This window comes from Monodelphis domestica, chromosome 1, assembly GCF_027887165.1.
Source record: "Monodelphis domestica isolate mMonDom1 chromosome 1, mMonDom1.pri, whole genome shotgun sequence".
Lineage (NCBI taxonomy): Eukaryota > Metazoa > Chordata > Mammalia > Didelphimorphia > Didelphidae > Monodelphis > Monodelphis domestica.
Window position 1 is genome coordinate 31002661 of NC_077227.1, and position 14129 is coordinate 31016789.

Below are 14129 nucleotides of genomic sequence, written 5' to 3' on the forward strand. Positions count from 1 at the left end.
GGACGCTCCAGCGGCGTCCCGGCGCGGCTCGGCCAGGCTCTCCTGGGCTGCCTCCGCCGCCCGCCCTGGCCGTCACTCTGCCTTGGGGGAGGGGATCCAAGGGACCCGGGGTGGCACGTGTGCAGTCAGAGCCCCCCCAGCCCTGGCGGGCCTTCAAAGGGTGGCGTAGCTTAAACACGTTCATTTTAAGGAAATGCCACATCCCGGGTTTCCCATTTTCGGCATTTAAATGGAAGATGCTGCGATGCAATTCTGTTTTTTCGTGCCCAAATTGTGGAAGCAGAGCAGGTGGTCCGCGCCAGCAGCTCTGCAGAGGAGGCTAAATTCTCGTCCTCTTCTTCCCCTCTGCTGAGCCCACGAGCAAAGCCCCGGACGTCTCGGGGTCTCTAAGAGAGAACATGGCTCATCTGTGCTGACGAAAGGAGCTTCCACACTGGGAATCCCCCCCCCCCCAAATCTAAACCAAGGGAAAGATCAGCCCCAGGACGAGCCTAGGGAAGGCCACGGACACGCCCCGCCGTGCTGGCTCCGAGGGGCGACCCCTAGAATCGTCTATCGTGACCCTTACCAGCGTCCATTGGCCCTGCCTGGCGTGACTAGCACTCCTAGGTCATGACCGTCCTGCGCTGGACCATCCATCGCCCCGCACGCCTCGCAGTAGTGGTAGCGGCGCTTCTGTGGCCACCCTCCGTGGGAGTCTCTTTGTCGCTACTGCGGAGCCCAGGCAGAGCTCTCCAGAGCTCTTCAGACACGTCCTCTCCTTGGATCTTCATAGCACGACGCTAGGATTAAACCCATTTGAAAGATGGGGAAACTGAGTCTGGGCGCCGTCGACCCCTCCTTTCCCATCCCGTTCTCAGCCCGCGTCCCCAGCATGCACCAGGGTCTGGGACTGTCCCGGGGAGCTGGGCCGCAGCGGCCGGCTGCTGCTCCCCGGCCGAGGCGTCCTTCCCACGCCAGCCGGAGGGAGGAAGGGAAGGTCTCTGCCCGCTCTCACGCGTCCCCTCTTTACCCTGTTCTGTAGCTTTTCTCGGATCTTGCGGGAGACGGTGCACGCGCTGGCTCCACGGTGCGACGTCACATTCATGTTGTCCGAAGACGGCAGCGGAAAGGGGGCCGCCCTGATCACGGCCGTGGCCAAGAGGTTGCACCTGAAGAAGGACCACTGAGGGCCGGGGGAGGACAGCCGCTCGGCCCGGGGCCTGGGCTGCTGGCTTTGGTCTTGGCACAGAGAGATCTATGGGCTGGCACACATCAGAGACTGTCGGCACTCTGTGGGACACCTGGGGGGGAGCAGATCCTTCCTGGGGCCCCAGACCCGGCCGGTCCTTCCACAATGAGCACTAACTGAAGAATGGCATGATTGGCCGGGGTGTTTCCTTCAGAGGAGCTTGTCCCATTCCAGGAAGGGCAAGGGCTCATCCAAGCTGCATTGGGGCGTTTCATCCCCCCAGAACAAGCCTTTGCCCCAGGCCGGCTCCCAGTCCCAAGGCAGCTTCCTTCCCTGCAGAGATGTGAGCTTAATACTTGGGTGACTTGAAATTGGTGCCCCACTTCCCCATGGGGACGTGGCAGGCTCCTCCCTTGCCCCGGGGTCCCGGGTTCCAACAGTAAACCGTATCCCCTCCTCATTAAGAGAAACACATATTTTAGAAATCTTTTATTTTTCGTTGCTGTGACCATGACAAAACCCAGCCAATGGGAACATTTCTGCATAGGAAGAACAGACGGGATTATCCCGTTGTGCGCGGCTCAGTTTTAAAAAGCAAATAATAAATGTAACATGTTGGTTTCAAAGACGTCCTGCTTGGCTGTGGCGCCCTCTGATCTTCCTTCTTTTTCTTTTTAAATGCTTCATCCTTGTTTTTCTTTCTTCTTTTTTGGCAAGGACATCATGAACCCCCTCTACCACATACACACCTCAGTTAGGGTTAGGGTTCTTTTCCTTCTCCTTTTAGTGGTGGATGTTTCAAGCTGGATATGATGGTGCCATCCTGTAACCCTACCTTTGGTGGGGGCCGGGGACGAAGGCCAGCGAATCTCTTAGGTCAGAGTTGAGGCGCAGTGGCTGGTTGGACCCAGAGAATTTCCAAGCCAACTCAGTCACCATCGTGGCAGAACTCCTCTACTCACATCCCATACCTCAGAGTGGAGGGCCATTGGGCTGCCTAAGGAGGTCTAGGTCAAAGCTCCCAGGCCCATCAAGGCCACGAATAACCCTGGGACTTCCAGTTTTGGCAAGGGAGTGAGATCTGCTCTTCAGAAAAAGAAGGGAAAGGAAAGGAAAGGCAGGAAATGGGAGATGAGGAGGGAAGGGAAGGAAGAAAGAGAGAGAGAAAAGTTGAAAAAAACATAAGTTTGGGGAGAATGGTAAAGGCTTACGAAATCAACTGGAGGTCAGTCAAACTATAGATTCTTTAACTTTCCATGAAATCTGAATTAAAAAAGCGAAGGCAAGGCAACGACCTTCATGAGTCTGTTTTAGAAAGCCATAGTATTTTTTTTTCATGTGTATATATATTTTTAAAAGTCTAGCTAATTGTGAGAAGGGGGCAGCAGACATTAGCCCACATATCAATTTAGATTGCAGGTAAATTAGCTGAAAATTTTATCCCTCTTTGACCAGCCTGGTGGTAAGTCTCTGACCTGATCTGGGCTAATCCGGGGACAAGAGACATGCCATCTCACCACACTTGTACTAAGAATCAATTTTTAATTTGGTTTCGATTTGTTGTTTCAAATCTAATTAGCTGGTACTCTTGCTGGAATTTGGTTAGAAGTAGACTTCAGGGTCTACAGAAAGGGTGTCCATCTCTTACTTTGTACATGGTCGATTCTGTTGTTGTCCAAGAGTGTCAACATATATAAAATATGGCCAGTCATGTACATTGGTTTTCTCACAGATTGTTGCCTGAGGTGTTGCTGTTCAACCTCAGTGCCCTTCTGGGTGACATTTCCACATCACTAATCTTCCCCCTTTACCTCACAGGATAGAAGGTGACCTCAGTACAATAACGTACTTGAAGCTGGCCAAAAGCTTCTCCATTTCCAGATAAACAATAGAGGTCTGGCAACTGGAGAAGCTTTCCATCAGCTTCAAGTACTTTATCATATTTATTATTTATCTAATGAAAGAATGGAGATTCAAAAGGGATAGAACATTGAGCACATGGCTAAGACACAATTTAATTAGAAAAATGTAAAAATATTAAACTTGGTGTTTAAAAACATGAAAAAACCCATTAACTTCTCAAGTATAAGAGGATTTGAAAAATATCTGGGGGTTTTAGTGGGCCACAAGTTCAACATGATTTAACAATGTGATATTAAAGCCAGGAAAGACAGGCAGCAAGCATTGAAGTGTTTATTATATACCAGATACTGTGGATAGAAATACAAGCAAAAAGACAGAGTCCCTACCCTCAAGGAGCTTATGTTCTATTTTCTTTAGTGAGCTTTGGAACCTCATTTTCCATTTGGCCAGTTTGCTTTTTAAGAAACTGTTTTCTTCATTGGATTGTTTTTTATGCTGTGCTTTAAGATTTTTTCAAAATTTTATTTAATTGATTAATTAAGACATTTTTTCCATGATTACAAGACTCATGTTCTTTCCCTGCCCTCCTCCCACCCTCCCTCCCGTAGCCAATGCACAATTCCACTGGGTTTTACATGTGTCATTGTTCAAGGCCTATTTGCATATTATTGATAATTGCACTAGGCTGATCATTTAGAGTCTATATCCTTAATCACATCCCCATCAACCCATGTGATCAATCCTGTCTTTCTTCTGTGTTTCCGCTCCCACAGTTCTTCCTCTGGATGTGGATAGTGTTCTTTCTCATAAGTCCCTCAGAATTGTCTTAGATCATTGCATTGCTGCTAGTAGAGAAGTCCATTACAATCGATTTGTGCCACAGTGTATCTGTCTCTTGTATAAGGTTCTCCTGATTCTGCTACTTTCATTCTGCATCATCTTCATTGCATTGTTGTATTTGTTTTTTTCATTTAGCCAATTCTGCTTTTTAAGATGTTATTTTCTTCAGTATTTTTTGTGCCTCCTTTTCCAGACGGTTGGTTCTTTCTTTCATTGCTTTTATTTCTTTTCCCCATTTTTCATGTTCCTCTCCTATTTGTTTTTTTAAATCCTCTTTGAGCTCTTTCAGAGACTGAGACCAATTCCCTTTTCTCTTTGAAGTTTCGCACATAGCTACTTGGATCTCATTATCCACTTCTGAGTTTGTGCCTTGCTCTTCCTTGTCCCCATAATAATTTTCTTTAGTTAGGTTTTATTTTTTTTTTTTGATGTGTGCTAATTTTCTCAGCCTTTTCCTTGACTTTTATGTCTATCTTAAAGGTGGGCTCTATTTCCAGGGTAGAGAGAACACTCCTTTAAATTCCAGTTTTGCCTTGATGCTACCCTCAGATCTAGTTCTGGGTTTCTTCACATTTCAGTTCTTCCAAGGTGGCGTGATGGTCTGTGGGCTGAGAACTCTGAAAGCTGCCTCCTACTGCTGATTCTGATTCAGTCTCCCCCAGGGCCTGCTATTGGCTTGCAGGGCCAGGTGTACTGTGATCTCCCTTGTTAGGGGAGCTCTGGGCCTCACCTTGGGCTTGCAATGGCAAGGCAGTGCCTTGCACTGGGACTTGGGGCCTCACTGTGAGCATGATCTGGGGCTCATAACTTCAAGTGGGCATGAGGGTGCTCAGCTCTTGGCTTAGGCAGGGTCTCAGAGTCTGGATGTTGACTTGGGGCTCAGGTTCAGAACCTCCAGCAGTGGGGGGGTGTATGGAGGTGGGACCTTGCTACAGGCACCTCAATTTAACAGACCCTCTCTTGGCTCAGCCTTCATCCATCACCAGGCTTGCATTCCAAAGTAAGACAACATATAAAATGGAGCTGAGCATGTGGGGAAGGGGGAGAAGAACAGTGGTCAAGCCTGGAGAGACAGAAACACAGCTGGAAGGAGAATGATTCATGGTGAGCCTGTGCCTATCCCCCAAATGGAGGATACTAGAAGGAACGCACCAAAGAAAGAAATGGATGAGTAGAAAGATGGAAGGCCCAGTGGAAGGACATTCCAAGGTGAGAAAGCAGCTGAACCACAGTGACCAAGTCCAGAGGAGGAAGACACATAACCCATAGGGAATATCTTAGAGCTCCTGAAATCTTATAAATGGATGTTGTCCAGGACTTTGTTCAGATGGGGCAGGCTCACTGATCTCTGTCCAGATCTGACCATACCTGAACTGTGGTGTTCTGGGCCCTGCATTTCAGAAAGGACCTTGAGAAACTGGAGAGCTTCTCCAAAGGAAGAGAACCAAGATGGTGAAAGGATTAGAGTCTTAGTTAAATGAAGACCAGTGGAAGGTACTGGGCGTATTTTGCTTAGAAAAGCCTCAGAGGGGACACGAGAACTGTCTTCAAGGATGTAAAAAGCTGTTATTTGGAGGGGGAATTACATTTGTTTTTCTGAGCCTCAGAGAGCAGAACTAGAAACCATGGGGAGAAGGGAAGAAGGTAATAGATTGCAGATTTAGACATGAAGGAAGAAAGAATATTGCTAACAAATTGAACTCACTTAAGAGATTTGAACTCAGGTCTTCTGACTAAATCCAGGGCTCTTTCCACTCCACATTTGTGTTTTCCACTTGACAGGACCTTGCAAGGATGATGTTCACTCTACCATGCAGTCTTTCTTTCTACCTTTGGCTAAATTTCTCCTTCTCTCTTGGCCTCAGTTTCCTCACCTATAAGATAAGTGGAAAGGACTAGAGGATTACTGAGGTCGTTTCCCACTCCAGATCCTTGATCTCTGGTCTCTAAAATAGCAGCTCAGTGGCACAGTGTATCATTAAAGTGCTGGACCTGGAGTCAGGAAGACCTGAGTTCAAATTTGATTTCACTCAAACACTTGCTAGTTGTGTGATCCTGGGCAAGTCACTTCACTGTTTCTCTCAGTTTCCTCATCTGTCAAATGAGCTAGAGAAGAAAATGGTGAACCACTCTAGTATCTTTGCCAAGAAAACCCCAAATGGGGTCCCAAAGAGTCAGGGCATGACTAAACAACTGTATAAAAAAGTATTTCTCTACCATACCATTATGTCCAAGCCACACTACTACTGATGTCTTTTACCTCCACCACATTAATAAGGGCTTCAGAAATGCTTGCTTGATTGACCAGTAACTCTCACTTCAGTGCTGTTCTTCCTACTTTGGTTCTCTTTTCCAGTTCTTTCCTTCTCCATCAGCCAATCCAGCTCGCCTGATTCTACCAAAGGTCCAAGGGCCTCTTGTTTCCCAGAGCAAGGCTATGCTGGACAGCTCCAACAGCTCAGGAGAGCCATTTGTTTAATGTTCACAATGAACATTTACATCTTGGAAATAAATTACAAATTGGGGATTGATTTATTGTTTCTGTTGATTGTCTCAACTTAAGAAAGTGATGGAGAAAAAGTTAATAGTGCAGATTAAACCTAAAAGTGCCTTGAATTTTCAGAGAATCAATTTTTAAAAGCTGCCACCCCTTTTCTCCCAAACCTCTTCACCAAAGTACATGAGGAATGACTTCACCAGGTTCTCCTATCATCTAGTTTGTTTCTCCACATCAGATCTTTTTTTTTTTAAAGACCCTTACCTTCCGTCTTGGAATCCATACTATCTATTGGTTCCAAGGCAGAAGAATGGTAAGGGTTAGGCAACGGGGGTGAAGTGACTTGCCCAGGGTCACACAGCTAGGAAGTGTCTGAGGCTAGATTTGAACGTAGGACCTCCTATCTCTAGGTCTGGCTCTCAATCCACTGAGCCACCTAGCTGCCCCCTCCACATAGCATCTGGATCAAGGTTTTAGACTTGGAGAAGGACCTCAGAGGTCCATCAGCTCCATGTCTGACTGTCATTCTACAGGTAAGGAAACTGAGGCCTAGGGAGGGGCAGTAACTCACCAAAGGTCACATAGGTAGTCATTATTGGGGCAGGACTCAATCCAACCTACTTACCACTCTATCATGCTGAGTTTGTGAGATATCAGTGGGGCTGGGCTTCCAGGGAACCCTGATGGAGGCTCGGAAAGCTCAAGTTGTCCAGGCAACCTTGTCACATTCTACCTGATTCATGGCGTCATAGAATTCTGGGCCTGGAAGGGAACTTTAAAGATCATTAACGCCTGGGACCTCAAGACACCCAGCTCAAGACGCCCACCCCCTGCACCATCTAGGGGACATGGTGTCTACCCTAATTCTCAACATCTCTAGGGGAAAAGAAGATCCAACACCTTAGGTAATCTGCTTTAGTGTGTAAATGTTTGGAAATGTTTCTACTAACCCAACCTCCCTTCCCTGAGGAACGGTTCCAGACTCTTCTTAGCCTTAGCCTATTGCACAGATACATAGACAAATAATTTATCAGAAGCTTTCTCTGTGTTAAGCATTTAACATTGGGATTACAAATACAAGCAAACAAGACAACCTCTACCCTCAAGGAGCTTACATAGGAGAAGTCAGCACTTAAAAGGAAGATAGAAATGGGGGTGAGGGTAGGGCAGGAGCACCAGAGAAGGGAAGGAAAGGGTGAAATTCAACACATGATGAGAAAGAGATGGATGGAGAGATTCCAGTTAATCGAGGTGATCCATGGATGGGGTCCTTTCTAAAATGGCGGGCCCAACAAGCCACCAATGAGGAGAAGAGGGCTGTGGGGCAGAAGTTTCTCAGAGTGGCAAGGAGAAGATGAGACTGGTTGAGCCCCGACTTGTTTGGTTCTTTTCTGGGATAACATCTTTACCTTCTTTTGGCTTTCTTTATGGGTTCTCTCTTTTTTTTTTTTAAACCCTTACCTTCCGTCTTGGAGTCAATACTGTGTATTGGCTCCAAGGCAGAAGAGTGGTAAGGGCTAGGCAATGGGGGTCAAGTGACTTGCCCAGGGTCACACAGCTGGGAAGTGGCTGAAGCCAGATTTGAACCTAGGACCTCCCGTCTCTAGGACTGGTTCTCAATCCACTGTGCTACCCAGCTGCCCCTCCCCATGGGTTCTCTTTTTTGATGCTTCTCTTTTCTTCATGTGTTTTTGATCAAGTTTTCGCAGCTAAATTAGAAACATGAATTCAATGAAGGATTTATCTCCTGAAGTACCATGGAGTTAATATTTCCTTCTAATATCTTATTCATCCCCCAACTCCCCATCCTTGCTAAGAAACCACATTTATGCATAATCTGTTTAGCTCATGGTTTGCCATGGAACCTCATTTTTTCAATGTAGGAATTTAATGACCTCCCCAGAAATGAGGATTTTTTTTGCACAATATTTTTTTTTGCACAATATAGCAAAAAGATGTGGGGGCAGCTAGGTGGCTCAGTGGATTGAGAGCCAGGCCCAGAGATGGGAAGTCCTGGGTTCAAATCTGATCTCAGACACTTCCTAGCTGTGTGACCTTGGGCAAGTCACTTGACCCCCATTGCCTAGCCTTTACCACTCTTCTGCCTTGGAACCAATACCCAGTATGGATTCCAAGATGGAAGGTAAGGGTTTAAAAAAAAAGAGGTCTATGTTTGTAGTCATAGGACTGTGGCATGTAGGACCTTGGGCAACTCATTTGCCTTTCTGCCTTTCAACTTCCTCTCCTGTCCAATGAGTAGGTTGGGTGATCTCTTACAACTCTAAAACTTGCCACCCTCTGACCTAGATTCGCACCCATGCATCCAGGCTCTGTTACACAATGCTGCTTATATGATCTTGGCTAAGTAGGTCATTCAACTTCTATTTCCTTCCCTATAAAATAGGGATGAGAATATTTGCCCTGAACATAGAAGGGGGCATCTGTGCTGAGCCTTGAAGCCTAAAAGGTGGCCATGAGGTGCAAAGAAATGGACGCCACCTCTGCAAAATGTTAATAATGTCATTATTCAGAAGGCAGCATGGTACTACCTAGGTTCAAATGCAATCTCCTTCACACACATCATTTCTTAGGCTATAGTATTAGTTCATTATATTCATGTACCCCAATGTATATAGCCATTCTCCAATCCAAGGGCATCCAATTGTTTTGCTATCACTAAAAGTGCTGCTCTAAATATTTTGATGTCTGTGAGGAGTTTCTTCTTATCAATGGCTTCGTTGGGATGGAAACCCAGCAATGGAGTCTCTGGTTCACAGGAAATGGATGTTTTAGTCCCCCTCCTCTTAGAAAATCATTATTCATTGCTTTCGAAAGTGGTTTTCTTGGCTCTACCAAGAACGTTTTAATGTGTCTTACAACTCCTTCAACACTGGCTGTTGTCATCTTTGCCATTTTTATGGGTGGGAGCTTCAGGGTTTTTCTGCATTGCTTTGTATTCTTCTTTGAGAAACTCTTTCCTATTCTTTGGTTACTTATCTATTGAGTAATAGCTCTTAGTCACGTTTATGTACAGATTTATTAATAGTTTACATATCTCAGATGCCAAACCCTTAGAGGAATTTGATCCAGAGGTTTTATTTCCATTCAACAGCTTCCCTTTTCTGTGCAAAACTGGGCAAAGCCTTTTTGATGTTATGTAATCTGTGCAAAAACTTTTCATTTTTCTGGAATCAAAGTTATCTGTTTTACCTTTTGGAATTGTCTCTATGTCTCCTCTGGTTAAGAGAACTGTGAAAGGCATATGGTCTGATCCTCTTCTAATTTTTAATAAAATAATATGATCTTTAAGGTCGTGAATCTATTTAGGATGTATTGTGTGTGGAATTTGGTTAGAAGGTGTTTGTTCCATGACTCTTTTTTTTTTAAACCCTTACCTTCCATCTTAGAATCAATACTGAGTATTAGTTCTGAGGTAGCAGAATGGTAAGGTATAGGCAATGGAGATTAAGTGAGTTGTGACCATTCTGTCTTAGAATTCATACTGTGTATTGGTTCCAAGGCAGTAGAATGGCTAGGCAATGGGGGTTAAGTGACTTGCTCAGGGTCACACAGCTAGGAAGCATCTGAGGTCAGATTTAAACCCAAGACCTCCCATCTCTAGGTCTGACTCTCAATCCACTGAGCTACCCAGCTGTCCCATCCATGACTACGTCTAAATGAAAGAAGCCAACTTTCCTTTAGGACAGAGCTGCCATTTTTTTTGGATAATAGCATCCCAGGATGGTCAGCCACAGACTTGTAGACCTTTATCTATAAAGGCCAGCTGAAGGAACTGGAGTCTTTAACGAGGAGAAGAGATGACTTAGAGAATTAGAGAGAGGGGGCGCATGACATCATGGAAGAGGGACTAGAATGATTTTTTCTTGGTCTCAGATGGCAGAAATGGGTAGATGTTACAATGTGTGGTAAGAATGAAGGAGACAAATCTGGGGTTGTAGTAAAGCAAACCTTCCTGACAATGAGAGCTGTGCCTCAGTAGAATGTAATTCCTAAGACAATGGTGGGTTCCTCCTCCTTAGTGGGTCTCCAGTAGAGGTTGGATGACCACTTGTTGGAAAGGGCTTAGAGAGGTGTCTTAGCTTGATACAGGTTAGGTTTGAGGTCTCCTCCAGCTGACAAGCAACAGTCCTCCTTCCCTTTTCATCTCTCCCTCTTGCTGCTGGGGGATTCCAGACTCTAGCAGCTACTCTCACTTAGTAGTGGATGGTTACTCGATTGCCTGGTGAAGAGTAAGAATAGCTCTCATTTCTCTACTACTTTACACTTGGCTGGCTATTTTTTTCCTTCTAAGTTCAATTTTAAAAATTATGAACCTAACGATCATCAGCAACCATGAATATTTTAGTAAACAAAGAACAAAAAGAGAATGCTGAAGAAATCATGAACTCCTATTAAGGAAGGTTTTTTTTTTAAGTTTAACAAAAATTAAGATGGAAGTAAAAAAATTTCCTTCCTTGAGTCCCCTCTGGATATTTTGTTTTATTTTATGTATTTTTAAACATTCTGTTGATGTTTTTCTCTTTTAAAATCTCTTACCACAGAGGGCAACAAGGTGGTTCAGTGGATAGAGAGCCAGGCCTATAGATGAGAGGTTCTGGGTGCAAATGGGACCTTAGACACTTCCCAGCTGTGTGACTTTGGACAAGTCACTTAACCTCCATTGCCTGGCCCTTATCACTCTTCTGCCTTGGAACCAATACACAGTATTAACTTTAATACAGAAGGGAAAGATCTTTTTTTAAAAAATCTCTTACCATTATCCACTGACTCTTCCCCTATTCCCAATGAGAAAATAACCACTAAGTGTAGTCAGCCAAAACAATTCAGTGCCCTGGTCACATCTGGAAAGGTATGTCTCATTCTGCATCTCTCTCGTCCTTCATCTCTGTGCTGAGAAGTGAGAAGCCTGACTGGCCATCAGTCCCGACCGATCACTTTCAAAATTATTTTCCTTTGTGCTGTTATGGTCATCGTGTAAATTATTCTCTCGGTTCATCTCATTCTGTGTTCGGTAGTCCAAAGGCTCCCAAGTTTCTTGGAATTCGCCAAACATGTCTGCCTTTTTGGGGTGTGATACCTACCAAAAAGTATTGCGGGGTCAAAAGCTTTGCAGAGTTTGCTAAGTTTCTAAGTATAGGATAACACTGTTCTGCAGAATAAGTGGACTAATGCCCAGATCCATCAGCGAATTCATTTACATCTTTGCTCACAGCTGCTTCAGCATTTGTCATTTTGCCTTTCTTGTCAGCTTTGCCCATCTAAAGGATACGAGGCAGAACCTCACAATTAGCTTGATTTCTATTTTCGTTATTATTAGGGATTGGGCACATTTCTCCTGTGATTGTTGTCGATATCTTGCATTCCTCCTTTTGAAACTGCCTGTTCCTGATCTCTGACCTTTTATCTATTAGAGGATGACTTTGTTCTTCTGTATTTATTTTATTATTATTATATTCTGTATCATTTCTCTGTATTGCTTGGTTTTTTACAATTTATTTTTAAAGGTTTTTACACATCGATACATTTTTTAATAATCGTTTTCTTATATTTTCCCATCCATGCTCTCTTCTTCACTCCCATCTCTCTCTCCTCCCAAGATGGCAGGTAATATGATACAAGTTGTGCACGTATACAATGCATGATTCCATGTTCTTCTTTTTGTGAAAGAAGACACACAACACTTACACTAGAGACAAATTCAGGGTGGAAATAACGTGAAGAATGGTCTGCTTTGAACTTGTTCAGACCATCAGTCCTTCTGTGGCGGTGGATGGCCTTTTTTTTTTTTTTAATCATGAATCCCTTGGAATTGTCTTAGATCCTTGCATTGCTGATAATAGTTAAGCCACTCCCAGATGATCATGGGACAGCATTGCTGTCAGTGTGTACAAAATTGCCATGGTTCTGCTCACTTTATTTTGTATCACTTCATAGAAGTTTTCCCAGGTTTTTTGTTATATTTCTTAGATATAAGACTTTTTCCCCTTCTGCTTAACTTCCCTTTTTAATTTTTTGTAATCAAAATTGCTCATTTTATTTTTGCTTTTGCCTTTATTTCTTTTTGGTTAAAAAATTTCCACCCATCCATAGTTGTGAAAGCTTCTAAATGCTTTCTTCACTCCTGGGAGGTAGCAGTAAAATATAGATGAGGAAACTGAGGCTCACAGGGGTTGTGAATTGCTCGAGGTCTTTTAGGCAGTAGGAACCAGAGCAAGGATTTGAACTCAAGTCTCCTGATTCCAGGTTCAGTACTCTTCCCGCCAACTTCTGTTAATGGAAGAAGTGAGCTGAGTGGAGAAGGAATGGGCAACTCTAGATTGAATTGAACTGGAGTGGGAAGGTCTGAGGGGTCAGCCAAAGGAAACTTGAAGCCTGGAACCCCTGGGATGGGATGATAAGTACCCAAACTCTAGGTATTGTGCTAGGTTCTGGATTAAAAGACAAAATCATTAAAAGACAAAATGGAGCCTTGCCCTCAAAGAGCTGATTTTCCATGGGGAGGTGCAGCAACTGACATAAATACTGTTGTTTCGTCATGTGTCCATGGACCATACTGTCCTTGGGGGTTTTTTTTGGCAAAGACACTAGAGTGGCCCGCCATTTCTTTCTACAGCTCATTTATCTAAATTTAATTTACAGAGGAGAAATTGAGGCAAACAGGGTTAAGTTACTTGTCCAGGGTCACACAGCTAGAAAACATCTGAGCTGGGAGTTAACTCAGGTTGTCCTGACTCCAGACGGGATGCCCTATTCCCTGAGCCACCCAGCTGCTGCCTACACAGATACTACACATGAACAAATACAAGATAATTTGAGAAGAGAGGAAGAAGGTACAGCTGGAGTCTCAGGGAAGATTTAATGGGAAAGCCAGCTGGAGAGCCCAGGAGAGGATTTCAAGCAGGTGAATGACATGGTCAACCCTGTGTCTTGAGCAGATTCTTTTGGCAGCTGTGTGGAAGATGGCCTGGAGAGGGAAGGGGTTGGAGGAAGGAGACTAATTAGGAGAGAGGTAATGAAGGCCTGAAATAAGGGGGTGGCCTTGGTGGTGGAGGGGAAGGGGACAGATGCAGGAGATATTCGGGGTGAAGATTGGATAGGACTTCTCAAATAAGTGGACAAGGTGGAGAGTGAGAAGGAAAAGTCAGGTGGACTCCAAGGTGATCTGCCTGAATGATTACAAGGTTAGTGAAGGGGCAGCGAGGTAGCCTAGGAATAGAGAGCCAGTCCTGGAATTGGGAGGTCCTGGGTTCAAATATGGCCTCAGACACTTCCCAGCTGTGTGACCCTGGGCAAGTCACTTAACCCCCATTGCCTAGCCCTTAATGCTCTTCTGCCTTGGAACCAATGAACAGTATTGATTCCAAGATGGAAGGTAAAGTTAAAAGAAAAAAAAAAGACTAGTGATGCCCTCAGTAGAAATTGGGAAGTGGTGGGGAAGAATATGTAGGGCTATGAGTTCAAATGCTGGATTCAAATCAATGGGACATTGCTTGGAGATGTTAGTTTAATCAGCGTTATTAAGGGAGTTCCTACAATCACAGTCCTGATGCTGAAGAAGCGCATGTTCTGAAGGAGAGGCAACGTGTCAGCTGGGGCCCACAGAAAATGCATGCAAGTACACGAAGGTATAAAGTAGGGGAAAAGCCAAAAGCAACATGTGATCCGAGTAGATGACAGTCCTTGGCTGAAGTGGAACTCAAGGGAAAGACTCTGGCTGGATGGAGAGATCAGGGGAAC

At 44.7% G+C, this 14129-nt stretch overlaps 2 protein-coding genes across 5 annotated transcripts in view; both read left to right on the forward strand.

The window, feature by feature from the left end:
• Nucleotides 1-1797, forward strand: part of LOC100015984 (hexokinase HKDC1) — a 29600-nt gene extending 27803 nt beyond the window's left edge. Inside the window, exon 18 of the mRNA XM_001364110.4 lies at nucleotides 1025-1797. Within this exon, the coding sequence (XP_001364147.1) occupies nucleotides 1025-1169 (145 nt within the window). The 3' untranslated portion in view covers nucleotides 1170-1797. The remainder of the gene's footprint in view (nucleotides 1-1024) is intronic.
• A 5321-nt stretch (nucleotides 1798-7118) lies between these two features.
• The window catches only part of HK1 (hexokinase 1), a 152972-nt gene continuing 145961 nt past the window's right edge, over nucleotides 7119-14129 (forward strand). For 2 of the 4 annotated variants that reach the window (XM_007505871.3, XM_007505872.3), the window contains exon 1: nucleotides 7119-7276. The gene's annotated coding sequence lies outside the window, so the exon portion shown is untranslated. The remainder of the gene's footprint in view (nucleotides 7277-14129) is intronic. The other 2 variants (XM_016427079.2, XM_056796392.1) reach the window with 2 other exon arrangements.